At 43.6% G+C, this 15551-nt stretch overlaps 1 protein-coding gene across 3 annotated transcripts in view; it reads left to right on the top strand.

The window, feature by feature from the left end:
• The window catches only part of rftn2 (raftlin family member 2), a 62692-nt gene that overhangs the window by 24807 nt on the left and 22334 nt on the right, over positions 1 to 15551 (top strand). For 2 of the 3 annotated variants that reach the window (XM_067987798.1, XM_067987796.1), the window contains exons 4-6: positions 2164 to 2275; positions 3663 to 4017; positions 5654 to 5857. In XM_067987798.1, the coding sequence (XP_067843899.1) occupies positions 2164 to 2275; positions 3663 to 4017; positions 5654 to 5857 (671 nt within the window). The remainder of the gene's footprint in view (positions 1 to 2163; positions 2276 to 3662; positions 4018 to 5653; positions 5858 to 15551) is intronic. The other variant, XM_067987797.1, reaches the window with a different exon arrangement.

Raw genomic sequence — 15551 nt, 5'->3', positions numbered from 1 at the left:
CTCCCTGGCTTCTTTTAACAGCCTGGGATACATTTCATCCGGCCCTGGTGATTTATCCACTTTCAAAGATGCTAATCCCCTTAATACTTCCTCTCTCACTATGTTTATCCCATCCAATATTTCACATTCCTCCTCCTTAACTTCAATCCCTGTATCATCCCTCTCCTTTGTGAAGACAGATGCAAAGTATTCATTAAGAACCATACCCACATCTTCCGCCTCCACAGTTTACCTTTTTGGTCTCTAATAGGCCCTACTCTTTCCTTACTTATCCACTTGCTCTTAATGTATTTATAAAACATCTTTGGGTTTTCTTTGATTTTACCTGCTGATATTTTTTCATGCCCTCTCTTTGCTTCCCTCATTTCCTTTTCAACTTCAACCCAGCGCTTTGTATACTTCTCTAAGCTTTCCGTAGTATTGAGTTCCTGGTGTCTATCATAGGCTTTCTTTTTCTGCCTCATCTTACCCTGAATGCTTCTTGACATCCAGAGGGCTCTAGATTTGGCAGCCCCACCCTTTTTCTTAATGGGAACATGTTTACCCTGAACCCCTTGAATCACCCCTTTGAATGTCTCCCACTGCTCTGACACTGATTTACCTTCAAGTAGCTGTTTCCAGTTTACTTCTGCTAAATCACTTCTCAGTTTAGTAAAATTGGCCTTTCCCCAATTGAAAACTTTAATTCCTGCTCTGCCTTTGTCCTTTTCCATAACTATGCTAAAACTAACTATTATGATCACTACCACCAAAATGCTCTCCCACTGCTATTTCTTCGACGTGCCCCTCTTCATTTCCTAGAACTAAATCCAGAACTGCCTCTCCTCTCGTTGGGCTTGCTATATACTGGCTAAAAAAATTCTCCTGTATGCAATTTAAGAATTCTGTGCCCTCTTTACCATTCACACTGTTTGTATCCCAGTTAATATTAGGGTAGTTGAAATCCCCTACTATTACTGCGCTAATGTTTTTGCACATCTCAGAAATTTGCCCTCATATTTGCTCCACTATCGCCCTCTGACTGTTTGGGGGTCTATAGTACACTCCCAGTAGTGTGACTGCCCCTTTTTTGTTCTTTAGCTCAACCCATAAGGCCTCATTTGATGCTCCTTCTAAAATATCATCCCTCCTCACAACTGTAATTGTTTCCTTAACCAAAATTGCCACCCCCCCCCCCGCCACCTCCTTTTTTATCCCCCTCTCTATCCTAACAAGGAGAAACTGTTTCCAGTGGCAGAAGGGTCGGTAACCAGAGGACACAGATTGAAGGTGATTGGCAAAAGAATCAGAAGCCACATGAGGAAACATTTTTTACGCAGAGTTGTTATGATCGGGAATGCACTGCCTGAATGGGTGGTGGAAGCAGATCCAATAATAACTTTCAAAAGGGAATCGAATAAATTATTCATAGGGAAAAATTTACAGGGCTATGGGGAATAAGCAGGGGAGTGGGACTAATTGGATAGCTCTTTCAAAGAGCTGGCACAGGCATGATAGGCTGAATGGTTTCCTTCTGTGCTGTAGTGTACTATGATACAACTATAATGCTACCATCATTCAGTACTACAGACAGTCAAATCTTGGCATGGAATTTAATTTGGTGAGCTTAATTCCTCCAGTTACTGTGCATTACAAGGATAACAACTGGGTCTTGTTTTGAAACCATCAATATATTTGCACAACACTAACACATTTCCACCAATAGGGGCTGCTATTCCGCAGGGATTCCACCTGTCTCCTGCTGGAATTACGTTGAGAGACCGATGGAACCCCTGTATAATTTCAGCCCCCTAAACCTATTCTGCTCTTAGTTCCTATTAAATATTTTAATGTTATAACAGTGGAACTTTGAGGCTGAAGAGTCTCAGTTTACGATAGGTGAACTAGGCTAAACAAAGAGAAAGCAAACTGATCTGACACAAAACTTTTTTAACAGTTAGCTGAAAATGTTCTTCCTTCCACTTCATGGTACAATGGCCTTTCCTAAACAGAAACTAACTCAGACTGTGAGACATTTTATGGTTAAATCAATTCTAATGTGAATAGAAATGCCAGCTTTTAGTTGTTTCCTGTGTATGTCCACAGAAAATCTTAATTCTTATAAAGCTAACAAAAAGTGTTCATTATTCTTATATAGTTTCTGTTTATTTTACTTCAATGCAGTATAAAGAAGTCAGAACAAGGAGAACAAAGACACTACAAGCTACTTGTTGAAGAATGGTCTGTAAACAATCAAACACACTCCAGTGATGTTGTGAAAGGACTGTTAGACAAGGTACCATCTTAATAATGCTTGCTTTTCAGTGAGGCCAGTTGAGTCACTACTAGAGTCGAGAATGAATCCATGGAGTTCATAAATAAAGGCAAACAAATGAATGCTGTGTCAGTAAATCAGGTCCCTGGAGAGCACCTGAGTATACTCTATGCGTGTGTATAATTGATCATCTTTGAGTCTTATCAGTGAGCTAATTTTTTTATTTTTTCTTGTTCTGGCTCATTTTATAGTTGCACCCTTTGCATTTGCAATGGAGCTGTTAACGCATATTTTGGCCTGACAGGAATAGATCTACTGCATACGTATCAGAAATGATTAGTGGCTCGGCAGACATAATTTTTCCACAGTTGTGACCGGAGCAAATCTGCTTCATTTACATGAACAAAATGGCAATGAGGGCCCAAGATTCCCTGATTTTTTGGGGATACAAAAGTGGGTTCGTTCAGGCATAGGAGGTTGAAATTTGGTTTATAGGTCAGGTACACCATGGCATTCTAAAATGCATGCGAAATTCTGGTGGTAACGGGCACTGGCAGAAGATGTGCTCTCCTGCCCTCACCAGTGGTGGATATAAAGAAATGATAGCATAATCAAGGCAAATCCTGCTGCTCCAGAAATTCCAAATTTTAAGCCAGAATTGCACCTGGCTTAACTGAAGCCTATAGAAAAGCAGGATAGGTTATCTGCATGAATTGTTAAATCAGGAACTGGCTGAGTTCACAGGCTTTGACTGTCTGCAAACATTGTCTGAAATATCAGCTTTGACTGAACCGATTAGAAAAATCTTTTCTCAGGTGTGTTGCTAAGAAAAAATTCTGCAAGCTGTCTTTCAGCAGTTTCAGGTAGAGAAACCATTTGCTTCCCAACCTTCTTTCATGGAGCCTTCATGGCATTCACAAACAGCATTCCCATATATATTCTCTTAATGGGGGTAGGAGAGGAGCAGGAGGAAGAGGAAATGAGAGAAACATAGAGGATAAGGCTGCACCAAAGGAAAAGACTATCTAGGAAGTACCCTTCTACCAGAATCTATTGACCACACTGTTCCCCCGAGGATGTATCAGAAGAGGTCTGCTTAAGGAGGCAATAGTTCAGTAAGGAGGCATAGAAGAAACTCAACCCCTTCCTGGAGATCTTGGCACAATTGCCCTAGGACACTGTTCAACACGGCCGGAGTGTTGCATGACAATAGAGCCCCTCCCTGAAATTGCACGCTTGGGAGTGACCCATGATTTCTACCTACTTGCCCTCCTCATAGAACCACGACCTGTTGCATATGCTTCGTATGCAAATTGCTGCTCAACAATTTTTAAAATTATAGGTGGAATATATTTGTTTTGAAATTGACCTAAATACTATTTTTTTCCTCTGTGTTGTTGAATTTTAGGTGAATGATTCAGCCAAGAAAGGAATGAAGTTCATCGGATTTTTAAATCAACTCAGTTCCCAGCCAAAGGCCTGCAATGGTACAAAATTCTCAACAGAACCAGATGTAGATTTGGGACAGGATGTCTACTTTAAATTGCCAGATCAAAGAAAGCGTAATCCTGATGATAATTATATAAAATCTGGTGAGGGGTCTTTGACCAGAAAGCCTGTTGAATCTGCAGTGGAAGGAGAACACTGGTGTAATAAAATCACTAATGTTTTAGAGAATGGGCCAGCACCAGAGGAAGAACTTTTGCAGGGGCGAGAGAAAGGGATTGGAAAAGAAAGCTGTCCTTCCATTCAACCAAAGGAAGGTTTGTATTATGGTTATCTTTTTTAAAAATCACTTTTCTTTCATAAGTATCTATTGTGTGGTTAAAATTGTTTTTTATTTGCAGGTTACATATTCAAGCAGTCAGATTCTCAAGTATAGAAAGTCCTAAATTTACTCCACCTTTATTATAACGAAACATCTGTTACAGTGCATTTCCCTCAACAATATGAAATATAACTAGAAAAAAATTACTCTCAATCCAGTATCCTATAAAAGTGACATAAGCCACTCTTGTTAGATGGACGCAGAGCAATAACAAACTCTTTTTAATTCTGGGTGCACGTGTATCACAGGCCAGATTATAGTGAAGTCTGAGTTGTATCTGATCCTGTGGAGAACCCTCCCAGGGTCAAATACACATCAGACTGCAATAAAAATCTATGTGAGAGGACAAAAAATAGACTTATATCTCAGAGTTTTGAATTATATTTTATGATCTAAGAATGTTTTGTTGCAGCAACCGTTAAATATCGTCTCAGCAAGGAAGACATAAGACAGCAAGTAGTGAGAAATCATGACTATAAAGTAGACTTTTTCGATATACCTGCCTCTTAAAAATATACAGCTTTCATCACAAGTATCATTTTTGTCCATCTGTAACAGAAATGCACTGCAATTTTCTAACCAATGGAAGATATTATTACTATAGAAATATTAAGTACAACATGCCAATAAGAACACTTGTTTCACAATCCATAGATCACACGCTCAAGTACTAGAGCTGCCTGACACTTGACCGCACCAATTAGAGCCTGTGATGAGTTTGGTTAATTGTCAACCAGGCTTGCAGGTGAAGCACAGTAGAGGAGCATTCTCCAAAGGGCCAGATTGTACATCAGATGGCACTTAGAAACCACCAACTGACTAATATTCTCCATTGTCACAACTGATCAGAGTCGGGTGGCACCGTGCTTTGGAGCACCAATACCTTCGATACCATGTTCAGTATCCCATGCCAGTGAATTACAGATCCATGGTACTGCGAAGCATTGTTAGACAGAGCCCAATGGAGGAAAAAGGGGGAGTCATTCCCAATCTGCTCATACTTTTCCTTTTGGTTCAGCTCAAAATGGCATTCGAAGTAGTCTGGAAGCCAGTCAGCTTGCCTGTCTTCTCTGCTTCAGAAAATTCATGGCCAAGGGAACTGAGATTTTTAGCCTCATAAAAATTACCAAAAAAAAATGATTAAGAAGCTTGGGGAAAGAATACACTTTTGTGCATGTCCTCTGCACAACCATCTACAATTCTGAGAAAAAGTCTTTAAAAGGGGGTAACTGATGGGATCTGTTTCAGCCGCCTGTTTTACACCACCCTCACTGACAGGTTCAGATTGGCCACCTGCTTTACACCGCGCCCACTGACGGGATCTGTTCAGTCACCCTTTCCAATGGAAAGTAAAATCGGGTGGGTTGTAAAATGAGCAGCCGAACCAATCCTGTCAGTTTCCCGCAGGGCAGGTTAGGTCAAAGTTACCCACTTTGTGTTACTAAATTACCTTTTGAATTGTACTGATTCTGGCTCTATAGGCAGAGTATATTTGACCTGTTGCTTTGCTTTGTTCATTGCTTTACTGTACTTTTCCCAGTATTCTGACAGTATTTAAATTGTCATTCTAGATTTCAAACTGTTTGCTGCTTTCAATGTTTCTGATGAAGACTTCAGTCGGCGATCCTACCATGAGGGCAATCTGTCTCTCAGAGTAACAAGGAAGGGCCAAACCATCTGCACCCTGGAAGCAGATTGGTTGGAAATTACAGCATCTTATTATAAAAGCGGAATGTCATTGGTTGATTCTTTCATAGCCTGGGAAACAATGAAAGGTAAATACATATTTTATCAAAATTTACAAAAGTACCAACTTTTGCAAGTACTGTGAAATCTGTGCTGGGTAGAATGTTTTTATTAGTTTGAGGGAAATTTTCTAAAAGTTACTGTATTAAGAAACTTAAAATACTCTGTTATTGAAGAAGAAGGTAAATGTGTATGTGTTTGTGGGGTGGTGAATACTTTAACTTAAACTTCTAGATAAATACATTTTAAAAATTGAAAGATTCATACCTTGTAGGAGCCTGTGGATAGACTAGGGGGGTCAATTTTAGGATGGCCGAGCAGGTGCGTTCGTGGCGGGGGGGTCGCTAAAATCCGTGAATCCCGGAGCGGGTCTGGAGCCCGGCTCCAACCTGCCCACTTCCGGGTTCCCCAATGACGGGCTTAGATGCACAAGCAGACCCCGCATGCAGGACTCCCACCGGCAATTAAAGCCGGCGGGATCCCACTTAAAGCAATTATTTAGATAGTTCAGGTCATTTGCAGACCTGATTGACATAATATTTTAGGAGGGGTGGGATTTTCATCTCAACAGAGCGTGTTTCCCGTGCTGGGGGAAACACTCCCAGTTGAAACAGACGTGTTGCAGCCACCAGCCTGTGGGAGCTGCAAAGGTCCATTTGACAGGTTGGGGGGAGACCCTCACTCATTGCAGGAGGCCACACTGTCACTTTGGACAAAGTCCGGCCTGCACCGCCCTCCTCCTAACACTAAAATTCACCAACTTGGAATCTCAACCCCGGTGTGCAGAGACATTTACCTACCTTGCGGATCCCCTCAAACATACATCTTGCAGATGGGGGCCTCCATAGCTGCAGTCATGACCTCATCAGAGGACGAACAGCATCGCCGGCCACGCCGTCCACCTCAGACACATGGAGCTCCACAACAGGAGGAAGGCCAACCGCAGAGAGAGATGCGTCGCAGAAGGCACAACCCTCGCCACAGGGTCTACAGACCGAGGCTCAGCTTCCTGGACCTCTCTGAGGAGCAGTGCACATGGAGGCTCAGATTCACTCGACATGTAGTCGTGGACATCTGCAGCCTCCTTGATGCCGAGCTGCTCCCGGCTGGCCCGAGCACCATCTTCTTACCTGTTGCTGTCAAAGTCACCACTGCCCTCAAAATCTTCTCCTCTGGATCCTTCCAGGGTGCCACCGGGGATATCACCAGCGTCTCTCAGTCGTCTGCACAAAAGAGCCCTGCAAATACACCTACACCCACTCTGCAGTGACCCAATGGGTGGCATCAGGTGTGGGTAGTAGTGGTGATAACCATATTTAATGTGAGTGGCAAAAGATACAAATCTAAATGAAAAACATGATATTCCGTCATACACCCTTGTGCATCCCCTTTGTGCTCCCAAAACCTTAGTCTTACGTTTACGGGAACCCTACATTGTGCTACCCCTGTGGCTTCAGCAGAGGTAGTGGCAGGTTGCTCTTATCCATGCCCTGACCGATGAAATGCTTTGCGCGGACGCCGTCTGAGTTTCGGTGCCCATGAGGACCCTTCCAAAGATTGCTCCACCTGCACCTGCGCAGGGGAAGACTCAACCACCTGGAGAGGAGGCAGCATAGCGGTTACTGGTTGAGAGGGGGGCAACGGGTGAGACGTGGGAGCGCTTTGAGTGGCGTCCCCACTTCCATGTCCCCTTTCGCCATCATCCCTCTCCTGGGCCAGGCCCACATCACTCCTTTTACCCTGCTGGACGACAGTTTGGAGGACTTGTGTGAAGCCTTGGAAGGCCAGTTGTAATGTATCTGTCAGCCTGTTTAAGGTGGCAGAATGTTGCTCACCCTGAATCCGAACGGCCATTGTCAGGGCCTGAATGGACTCATTGCTGAGCTGTGCTTGAAGCTCGATGGAGGCTAGCCTTCCCTCCATCACAGATATCCCGCATTTACCCGAGACACTATCTCAGAGATGCCTTCACGTCCCTGTGACAGTATTCCACTCATGCAGGAGTTGGACTCCTCCATCCTCTGCGTGATTGTGGAGAGTGCGGGTGGCAACTGTTCCAGTATCTCGGCAATGTGCTGCTGGCCCTCGATGACTCTCCTTTTCATGGCTGGCCCCCAGGGTTCAGCATCTGGGTCCAGTTGAGCAGAGCCTGGAGAAGAGTGCTCCCACCGACACGGACTCTCCATGGCTGCCCCTGCCACCAGGGTCTGCTCGGGCTCACGTGTGTAGTGACTCACCATATGCAACCCCAACTAACTGAGGACAGGGAGCCACCGAGGTGTATGTATCTGCACTGGTGGATGGCTGGCTCAGATGTGACGATGCCCCGGCCTCTGAAGAATCGCCTTCCGCAGTCACGGCGGTCGCAGATGGCCCTGCAAGAGAACAGAAAGCAATATTAAGCATGTGGACTGATGTTGAGGTGCTGCAGATGCCAAGTGATGTTAAGATCATTCACTATCATGAGTGATGAGTGTTAGATTTCTGTCACCAGCCGCTTGTGCGCTCCCAGTCTTGGCGTCCGCCACAGACAGGCACTCCAGCGTACGGCTTAATTCCAGTGCCTGTTGCTCTGCGTCGGTGAGGACCACCTGGTGTGGCGGGCACCCTCCGGCCCTTGCCCTCTCCTCCTATCAAGGCAAAACACAGAGAGGCGTGATTGAGTGATGGTTGCATAGTGACTCGCTGTATGCATTGGTGTGGGTGGGGGTGACCGTGAGGGAGATGCATGGGTGGGTGCGTGTGAGACATAGCCATGAGATTTAATGAGGATTTGGTTGCGTGGTAGTGCTCGAATGGGAACTGGGGCGGTGAGTAAGTGCAGGCAAGGTGAGGGTAATGGTTGACCGGATGTGAGGAGTGATGCGAGAGCATTGTGGTGGCAGTGCAGAAGGAGTTGTGTGGTGGTGGAGGTGATGTGGAAGATGGAGTGTGGGAGAATGCGTACATATACTCACTTTGGCTGACCTGGTTAGGTCATAAAGCGCTTCCTGCACTGGACCCAGATTCGGGAGATGTTACTGCTGCTGGTGACCTCCTCTGCCACCTCGAGCCAGGCCTTCTTGGTGGCAGAGGCAGGCCACTTCCTCCCGTCCGCTGGAAAAAACGATTCCCTCCTCCTCCTGACCCCATCGAGCAGCACCTGGAGTGAGGAGTCTGAGAACCTAGGAGCAGCCTTGCCTCTGGGCTGTTCCATCCTGGAGGATTGCCCCTTTAAATAGGGCTCCTCCTGCTGACAGCCTGTGATGCGGGTGCGCAGTGCGCCCGCTGCGCAGGTCTGCAACGGGAAGCCCGGAACCACGCGCCCAGTCGACCCCCCGCTGCCAACCCGCCTCCCTCCTAATATCGGGGCCTGGATCAAGGTTGTAGAGTGATTGAATGTGATCTCTTGCAATAAAAGAACTTGGCAGGATGTTAGAGAGTGTTTCAGTGATGCCCAGAAGAATCCCAGAGCAGGTCGCCAAACTTATGGAGCGATGAGCAGTGGAGCATCCATTCAAAGACCACCGAAACTGTTTAGAAGAGTTTCAAAGATGTTTTCTTTGGACCACTTCGAAGGAACTGGAGGCAATGATGCTGATTGGACCACCAGTGATTTTGGTAAGTGCCCTCAAGTATATATTTAAATATAACTATTTATAAATCATGTTTATTAGCACAATGTATAAAATGTATTTTTTTTTCTTTCTCATTTTATCTCCACATAATATTAATAGACCATCCACCAAATTGTGGGGGGTGGGGGATGTTGGGAGACTGTTCCTTTAAGACTTTGGTGCTGTGTATATACATAGCCTTCCTTAATTCTCAATGCAAATGAGTCCTCATATTGGTACTGCACTTCGGATCTTTTTCTGTTGTTCTCAGTAGCAGTTTATTTTGTGACTAGCACTTTTTTACTCTCTTGCCTACATAATAATGGTGACTGCATTTCAAAAGTAATTCATTGGTTGTGAAGTACTTTGGGATTTCCTGAAGGTGTGATAAGGCAGAATACAAGTGCAAGTTACCTCTCTTTTTAGTTCAATTTTTTATCCTTAAATTGTGTTGATAGTCTAATATTTTTGTAAAGGTTTGACAAAATGTTTGTAAAGTTTTCCCAAAGATTGTTTTTTCTCTACTAGTTCTTACCTTTTGCACACATTAATTGGCATCAACTTCTGGCTTCAAAACATAATTTATTATTTTCAAGTCAAACTTGTTGGCCTGAGTTGCTGGTGTAGTAGTAGTCCCCTCAGATTGTATTGCTTTCAGTAGATATTAGCACCTAGATATCAAAGTTGTATATTGTACATGGTCATTTCCACTGACTGATAGTTATATTATCTTTCATTTTGCCACAGTGCAATTTCTTCCTTCAGCTGTAGGTGGCTTCTTAGTATCACAGAAAACATCCACGTTAAAAACTTGGGCCCAGAAATTGCATCGCGCAGCGCCTGTTTTTAGAGCACTGTGTGGACAACTAAGGCCCCAAAATGGCAGACTGGAAGTGTGCTGCCTGCCATATTGGGTAAGAACAAACAAGAGGCATCCTTTATCCATGCCTGAAGCAGGCATTAGGCCTTTGCAAAAGCAAATAAGGTGCCTGTTTGAGGTACCCTCTCCAAGATTGGTTTGCCCTGAGTCAGCACCCCCCCGCCACCCCCCCCCCCCCCCCCCCCCATTGTGGGCTGCACTCAGGGTAACCAAGCCTAAAGATTACCTACAACAAAGAAGGTAAGTAACTTACCTGAATGTGGAGCCAGGAAGGAGCAGGAGTGCTGTTTCTGACCCCACATTTAAAGAACACAGGTCGCTGCCAGCCACCTATACCACTACCTCCCACCGACTACCGATGAACATTGGGCGGTTTCTATGATGGGTGGCCGATCTGCAATGCCAGTTTTATGCCCAGGCAGCAACATGATAATCTACCCCAATGACCCTGACATCATTGAGTATGACATTCACTGATTCTCACTTATTTTTGATCCCTATTCTCTCAGGAGCTTGCACTCAGTTTGTTAAAGATTCCTATGGCAGACATTAACATTACTGCTGCTTCTAATGGGAAATTCATCTGGAACATCAGAATTAGATTTGTTTAGCTTTGTGAATCTTCTTAAGTAGATCCGTTTGGCTACAACTTATCAGGTCATAATCTAATGATGATTCCATTTTTAGCTGTGCATCAAATTGACAGAATTCAGATATCTACTCCTAAACAAAGGACCTAGAAATTAGTGTGGGCCTAGTTTTTGAGTCCAGACTCGGCCCTACGTGACCAGCACGCACCTGAACTGAGAGGCCCGAGGATCGGTGGAAATTGTTCCTCGGGCCTCCACAGATAGCTCGCCCAAGCGGAGACCTTAAGGCCGTCTGAGTGCCTTGCCGGCAGAGGCCCTCAGGCAGGTCCCGGGAGGGGAGATTGGAGCGAGCTCCAGCGGGCGTGGGGGGATGGGGAATCGCTACTTTTGTGGAGCCAAAGTCCTGCTTTTAAATTGCTTACCTGGCGTTGGGGGCCGCTGAAGATGTTTGAGCGGGGCCAGACCGACGCCCACCCCACTTATCACCGCCGAATTTCTCAATGGGGTCCTTCAACGGGCATTAGGCCTCCCATATTTACACATTTAAGGGGCCTAACACCGCCGGACGCCTAATAAAAGGGCCCCAGAAATTTAGCAGTTAGACCAATGCCAGCGCAGATTGGGCGCAGGCCAACCCAGTGCTAAATTGTCATGCTTTGCACCTGTTTTAGACCTGAAAAATGGGCACAATGCATACAATTTCTATCCCATAATTCTTCTGCCCAGTGACTTCAATTGCCAGCCTGAGAATCAACTAGAAAGCAAAAAATAAATTACAATGGCAGTGCTACATTCTTACCCAGCTGGCTGGTTTCCAAATGGATGTAAAGCTTTTTAAGATCTACCATTGACTGATTTCCTCATCATCTGAAAGCAATTAACAAGACACCAGTTTGCACTGTGACCAAGATGTGATTTGAGTCAAATTTGTTAGAATCTTGAAAGGAATACCGAAAGGAAGATTTTGCTTTTCGACCAGATTCATTGGAATGGTCTCAAGCAGGAAGTTACAGCCTATTCATTCTTATCTGGAAGTTGAACTGTGTAAAAACAATAAGAAATCCATCCCAAATGTAAATAACAATGTTAAATATGAGGTGTGCCTAGGCTATGGGCGCCACAATATTGGTAAAGGTGGCTTCCTAGGCGTCCATAGTGCCCGTCTGAAACCAGCCTTGCATATGCAAATCATGGGCTTAATGCCTGTTTTAGGCTTCCTCCTGGAAATTGGTCAAAAACTAGTCGTGCATGCTCCGACTGATTTTTCCAGTTCTTCTATAGGAACCGCTAAAGAGTGACGAAGAAAATAATTCGTGCAGAGGATAAAAGGGCAAGTGTTGTTGCATCTCAGACGTTTGGCATCCACCCGGAATTGCCCACTTAACTACAATTTTCTACCCAGGCACACCTACTTAGCCATGTTTGAGGAGACCTGCCCTCACTGTTGCCACTTGAGTTTTGCTGTTGATTGAAGTCTGACCTGCAGACACAATCGAGCACAGGGTCAGCCCTATCTCCTGGCTGTGAAAGTCACTATAGTGTTGAACTTTTGTACCACTTTTTATACCACTGGATCCTTTCAAGCCACCATTGGTAATACTTGCCACATTATCAGACTTTGTCCCACCAATGCATCAAGCATTGCAATAGAAACAAGGGAACACTTTTCTTCACTTCCCCACAAGCAGGCACAGTATTTTTACCTTTTGGCAGCTTTTCCTAAAATGGAGGGTCTCAATGAAGTTACACGCATAGCCACCAATCCCCTAACAACCACCCCACAGCTCATATGAATAGGAAAAGCTGACATCTCATCAATGCACAAGAACAGAATAATGCAGGTGAATGCATGATACCCCAACAGCTGCCAAAATGCCTTCATTTTGTGCCAGCCCACAATGCAAGCACTATATGTATTTGCACATTGTTTAACTCAGTTGACCCTATTTTAATTTTGTTTGTATACTGCCAACCTAGCAGGAGAGAATTTTGTCTGTAAGAAAAAATAGTTTTTCTAATTTAACGATTACCTTTTGTTTAAATATGTAAGACTGATACAAACGTAAATATATCTGCTTGTCAATCAAAAAGATTGGTCATTCTATCACTCAAAGATAATTTATCTGTGGAATTTTATATTATATATGATAAATGTTGCCATTGTATGAGATCTGACAGGTTTCTGTATTCCAATCAAATATGACTTAATTCCTGTGGAGAATATAGGCAAATAAATGCTTCCAAGAGCAATGGACATATTATAGAATGGATGTAGAGGCATTGGAGAGGGTGCAAAGAATATTCACAAGGATGATACCAGAACTGAGAGGATATCCTGATCAAAAAAGGCTCAACAGGCTGGGCTTCTTTTTAGAAAAGAGAAGGCTGAGGGGTGAACTGATGTAGGTCTTTAAGATAATGATAGGGTTTGTTAGGGAAGACGTAGAGAAAATGTTTCCACTTGTGGGGGAGTCCAAAACTAGAGGTCATAAATATAAAATAGTTGCTAATAAATACAATAGGGAATACAGGAGAAACTTCTTTACCCAAAGAATGATAAGAATGTGGAACGCGCTACCACAAGGAGTAGTTGAGGCAAATAGCATAGATGCATTTAAGGGGAAGCTAGATAAGCATACATGGGATAAAGAATAGAAGGGTATGCTGATAGCGCTAGATGAAGAGGGGAGGGAGGAGGCTTGTGTGGAGCATAAACGCTGGCATAGACCAGTTGGGCCGAATGGCCTGTTTGTGTGCTGTAGTTTTGATGTACCTTGATGTAAATGAAATACAGTTTCCATACAACTTGCTTCATGTTGCAAATAATTCCTAGTATCACAGCATACTAACATGTGGCTCTTAGAATTTCATGCAACTGACCATCTTTAGCTAAATGAAATCTACTAACAACTGTCATCATTAATTTTCCATTTTTCTCCTTCAGTTTTTGCTCCAATTTCCCTTTCCTGCCCCTGCTCTTTCTGCAAGGCTTCTGTTCTACTTCCATGGTAATCACACACTGGTACCCTGACAAGTGGACTTTATGAACGCATGAATCTGTTGTTCCATAGCCATCCAGGGGTGTGTCCTTGGAACACAAGCTAAACCTGGTCTGTTAATGCTGCAGAAAAAAATACGGTTATACTTGGCCATTTTATAATCAGGGAAGAGAACACATTCATCAAGTGCATGAATTACACTGTTATTTTTAAACAGTTAAATAGTTTAAACATTATATCATTCACTGTACATGTAACTATTTAATAATGTGAATTGAATATCAACACATGAACAGGTAAGAATCATAGAATCTTACAGCACAGAGGAAGCCATTTGGCCCATCGTTCCTGTGCCAGCTCGTTGAAAGAGCTATCCAATTAGTGCCACTCCCCTGCTTTTTCCCCATTGCCCTGCAAATGTTTCCTTTTCAAATATATATACAATTCCCTTATGAAAGTTACTACTGAATCTGATTCCACCACCCTTTCAGGTAGTGCATTCCAGATCATAACAACTCACTGTGTAGGGGTCACAAACCCCTACAGAGTGTGCATAGACCCTACAGAATATGCCATTCTTTTTTAAAAATTAAACGCTCCTTACACGATTCACAGTCTAAAGTAAAACGTCCAGAAATCATGTTTTTATGTCTTCACAGATGATTTATCCACACACCAAACTACATCTAGTTATTGGAAGAAGTCCCCAGGTCTTGATTAAGGAGTTGGATGAAGATGACAAAAATGAAGAGAGGTCGATACCATTGGCAATGTGAAAGGCCAACCAACATTCAAGGCCATAACACAGCCAATGGAATACCAAACTTGGAGGACACCTCACTTGCAAGTTCAAACCAAGGTTTACATCACATTAAGGTGATGTTTGTCACTGCACCTGGAAAACAGACATTAGCAGATGGGGATTAGCCCATCATCACCTCCACATCTAGAGCCAGCAGACTGCCCCAAAAGCTCAGAGCACCAAAAGTGCAGAATGGCACTACATCCTTGCATCATAGTAGGAAAGGCTGGCCAAAATTAGCTGAGCAGGTTGGCACTTTTGTTAGTCTGCTGACTACATTAATGTGCCAGCTGCATCTCAGAAATGTTGGGAATAAGACTTCCTTGGAGTCCTCCGATACTCAGCCTGGAGGGATTGTTAGGGCAGCCTCAGGTGCTGCTGTGATTAATGTGGCCAAAGAGGCTGATCCTATGAAGGATCCTGATCATGTTGCCTTTTCCTAGAGTTTACCTTCAAGTAGGTATACAGAGGTTTTCTACGGATAATTAGTAGCGATATACTACATATAACAATATAATTTATTTACCCCTTTAATTAAAAGGTTGTCAAATAAAAAGTCATTATTTGCACGTCTGTGTCAAAGTTTTTTTTTCAATGCAAAAAAGCAAATAACCAATTCAGAATAAATTTCAGAAAAATTTGGAATCAGCATGCAAAGGTGTCCTTGTGTTCTATGTTTTCACATTCTGGAGTGTTTTGGCAAATGGGCCATACAATCTCTTCTAGATCTGTAGTCCTTATGCAGAAGGTGGCTTGCCTTATGCTAGGTAATTCATCAAAATAGTTAGGTAGAGTGCAATTTCACTTGTCATGTTAATCACTGTTATTTTTGTATAAACTATAAAATGTAATAATA

Source organism: Heptranchias perlo, chromosome 7 (assembly GCF_035084215.1).
Source record: "Heptranchias perlo isolate sHepPer1 chromosome 7, sHepPer1.hap1, whole genome shotgun sequence".
Lineage (NCBI taxonomy): Eukaryota > Metazoa > Chordata > Chondrichthyes > Hexanchiformes > Hexanchidae > Heptranchias > Heptranchias perlo.
The sequence above is the reverse complement of the archived record's forward strand: the minus strand, read 5'-3'. Positions and strand labels throughout refer to the sequence as shown.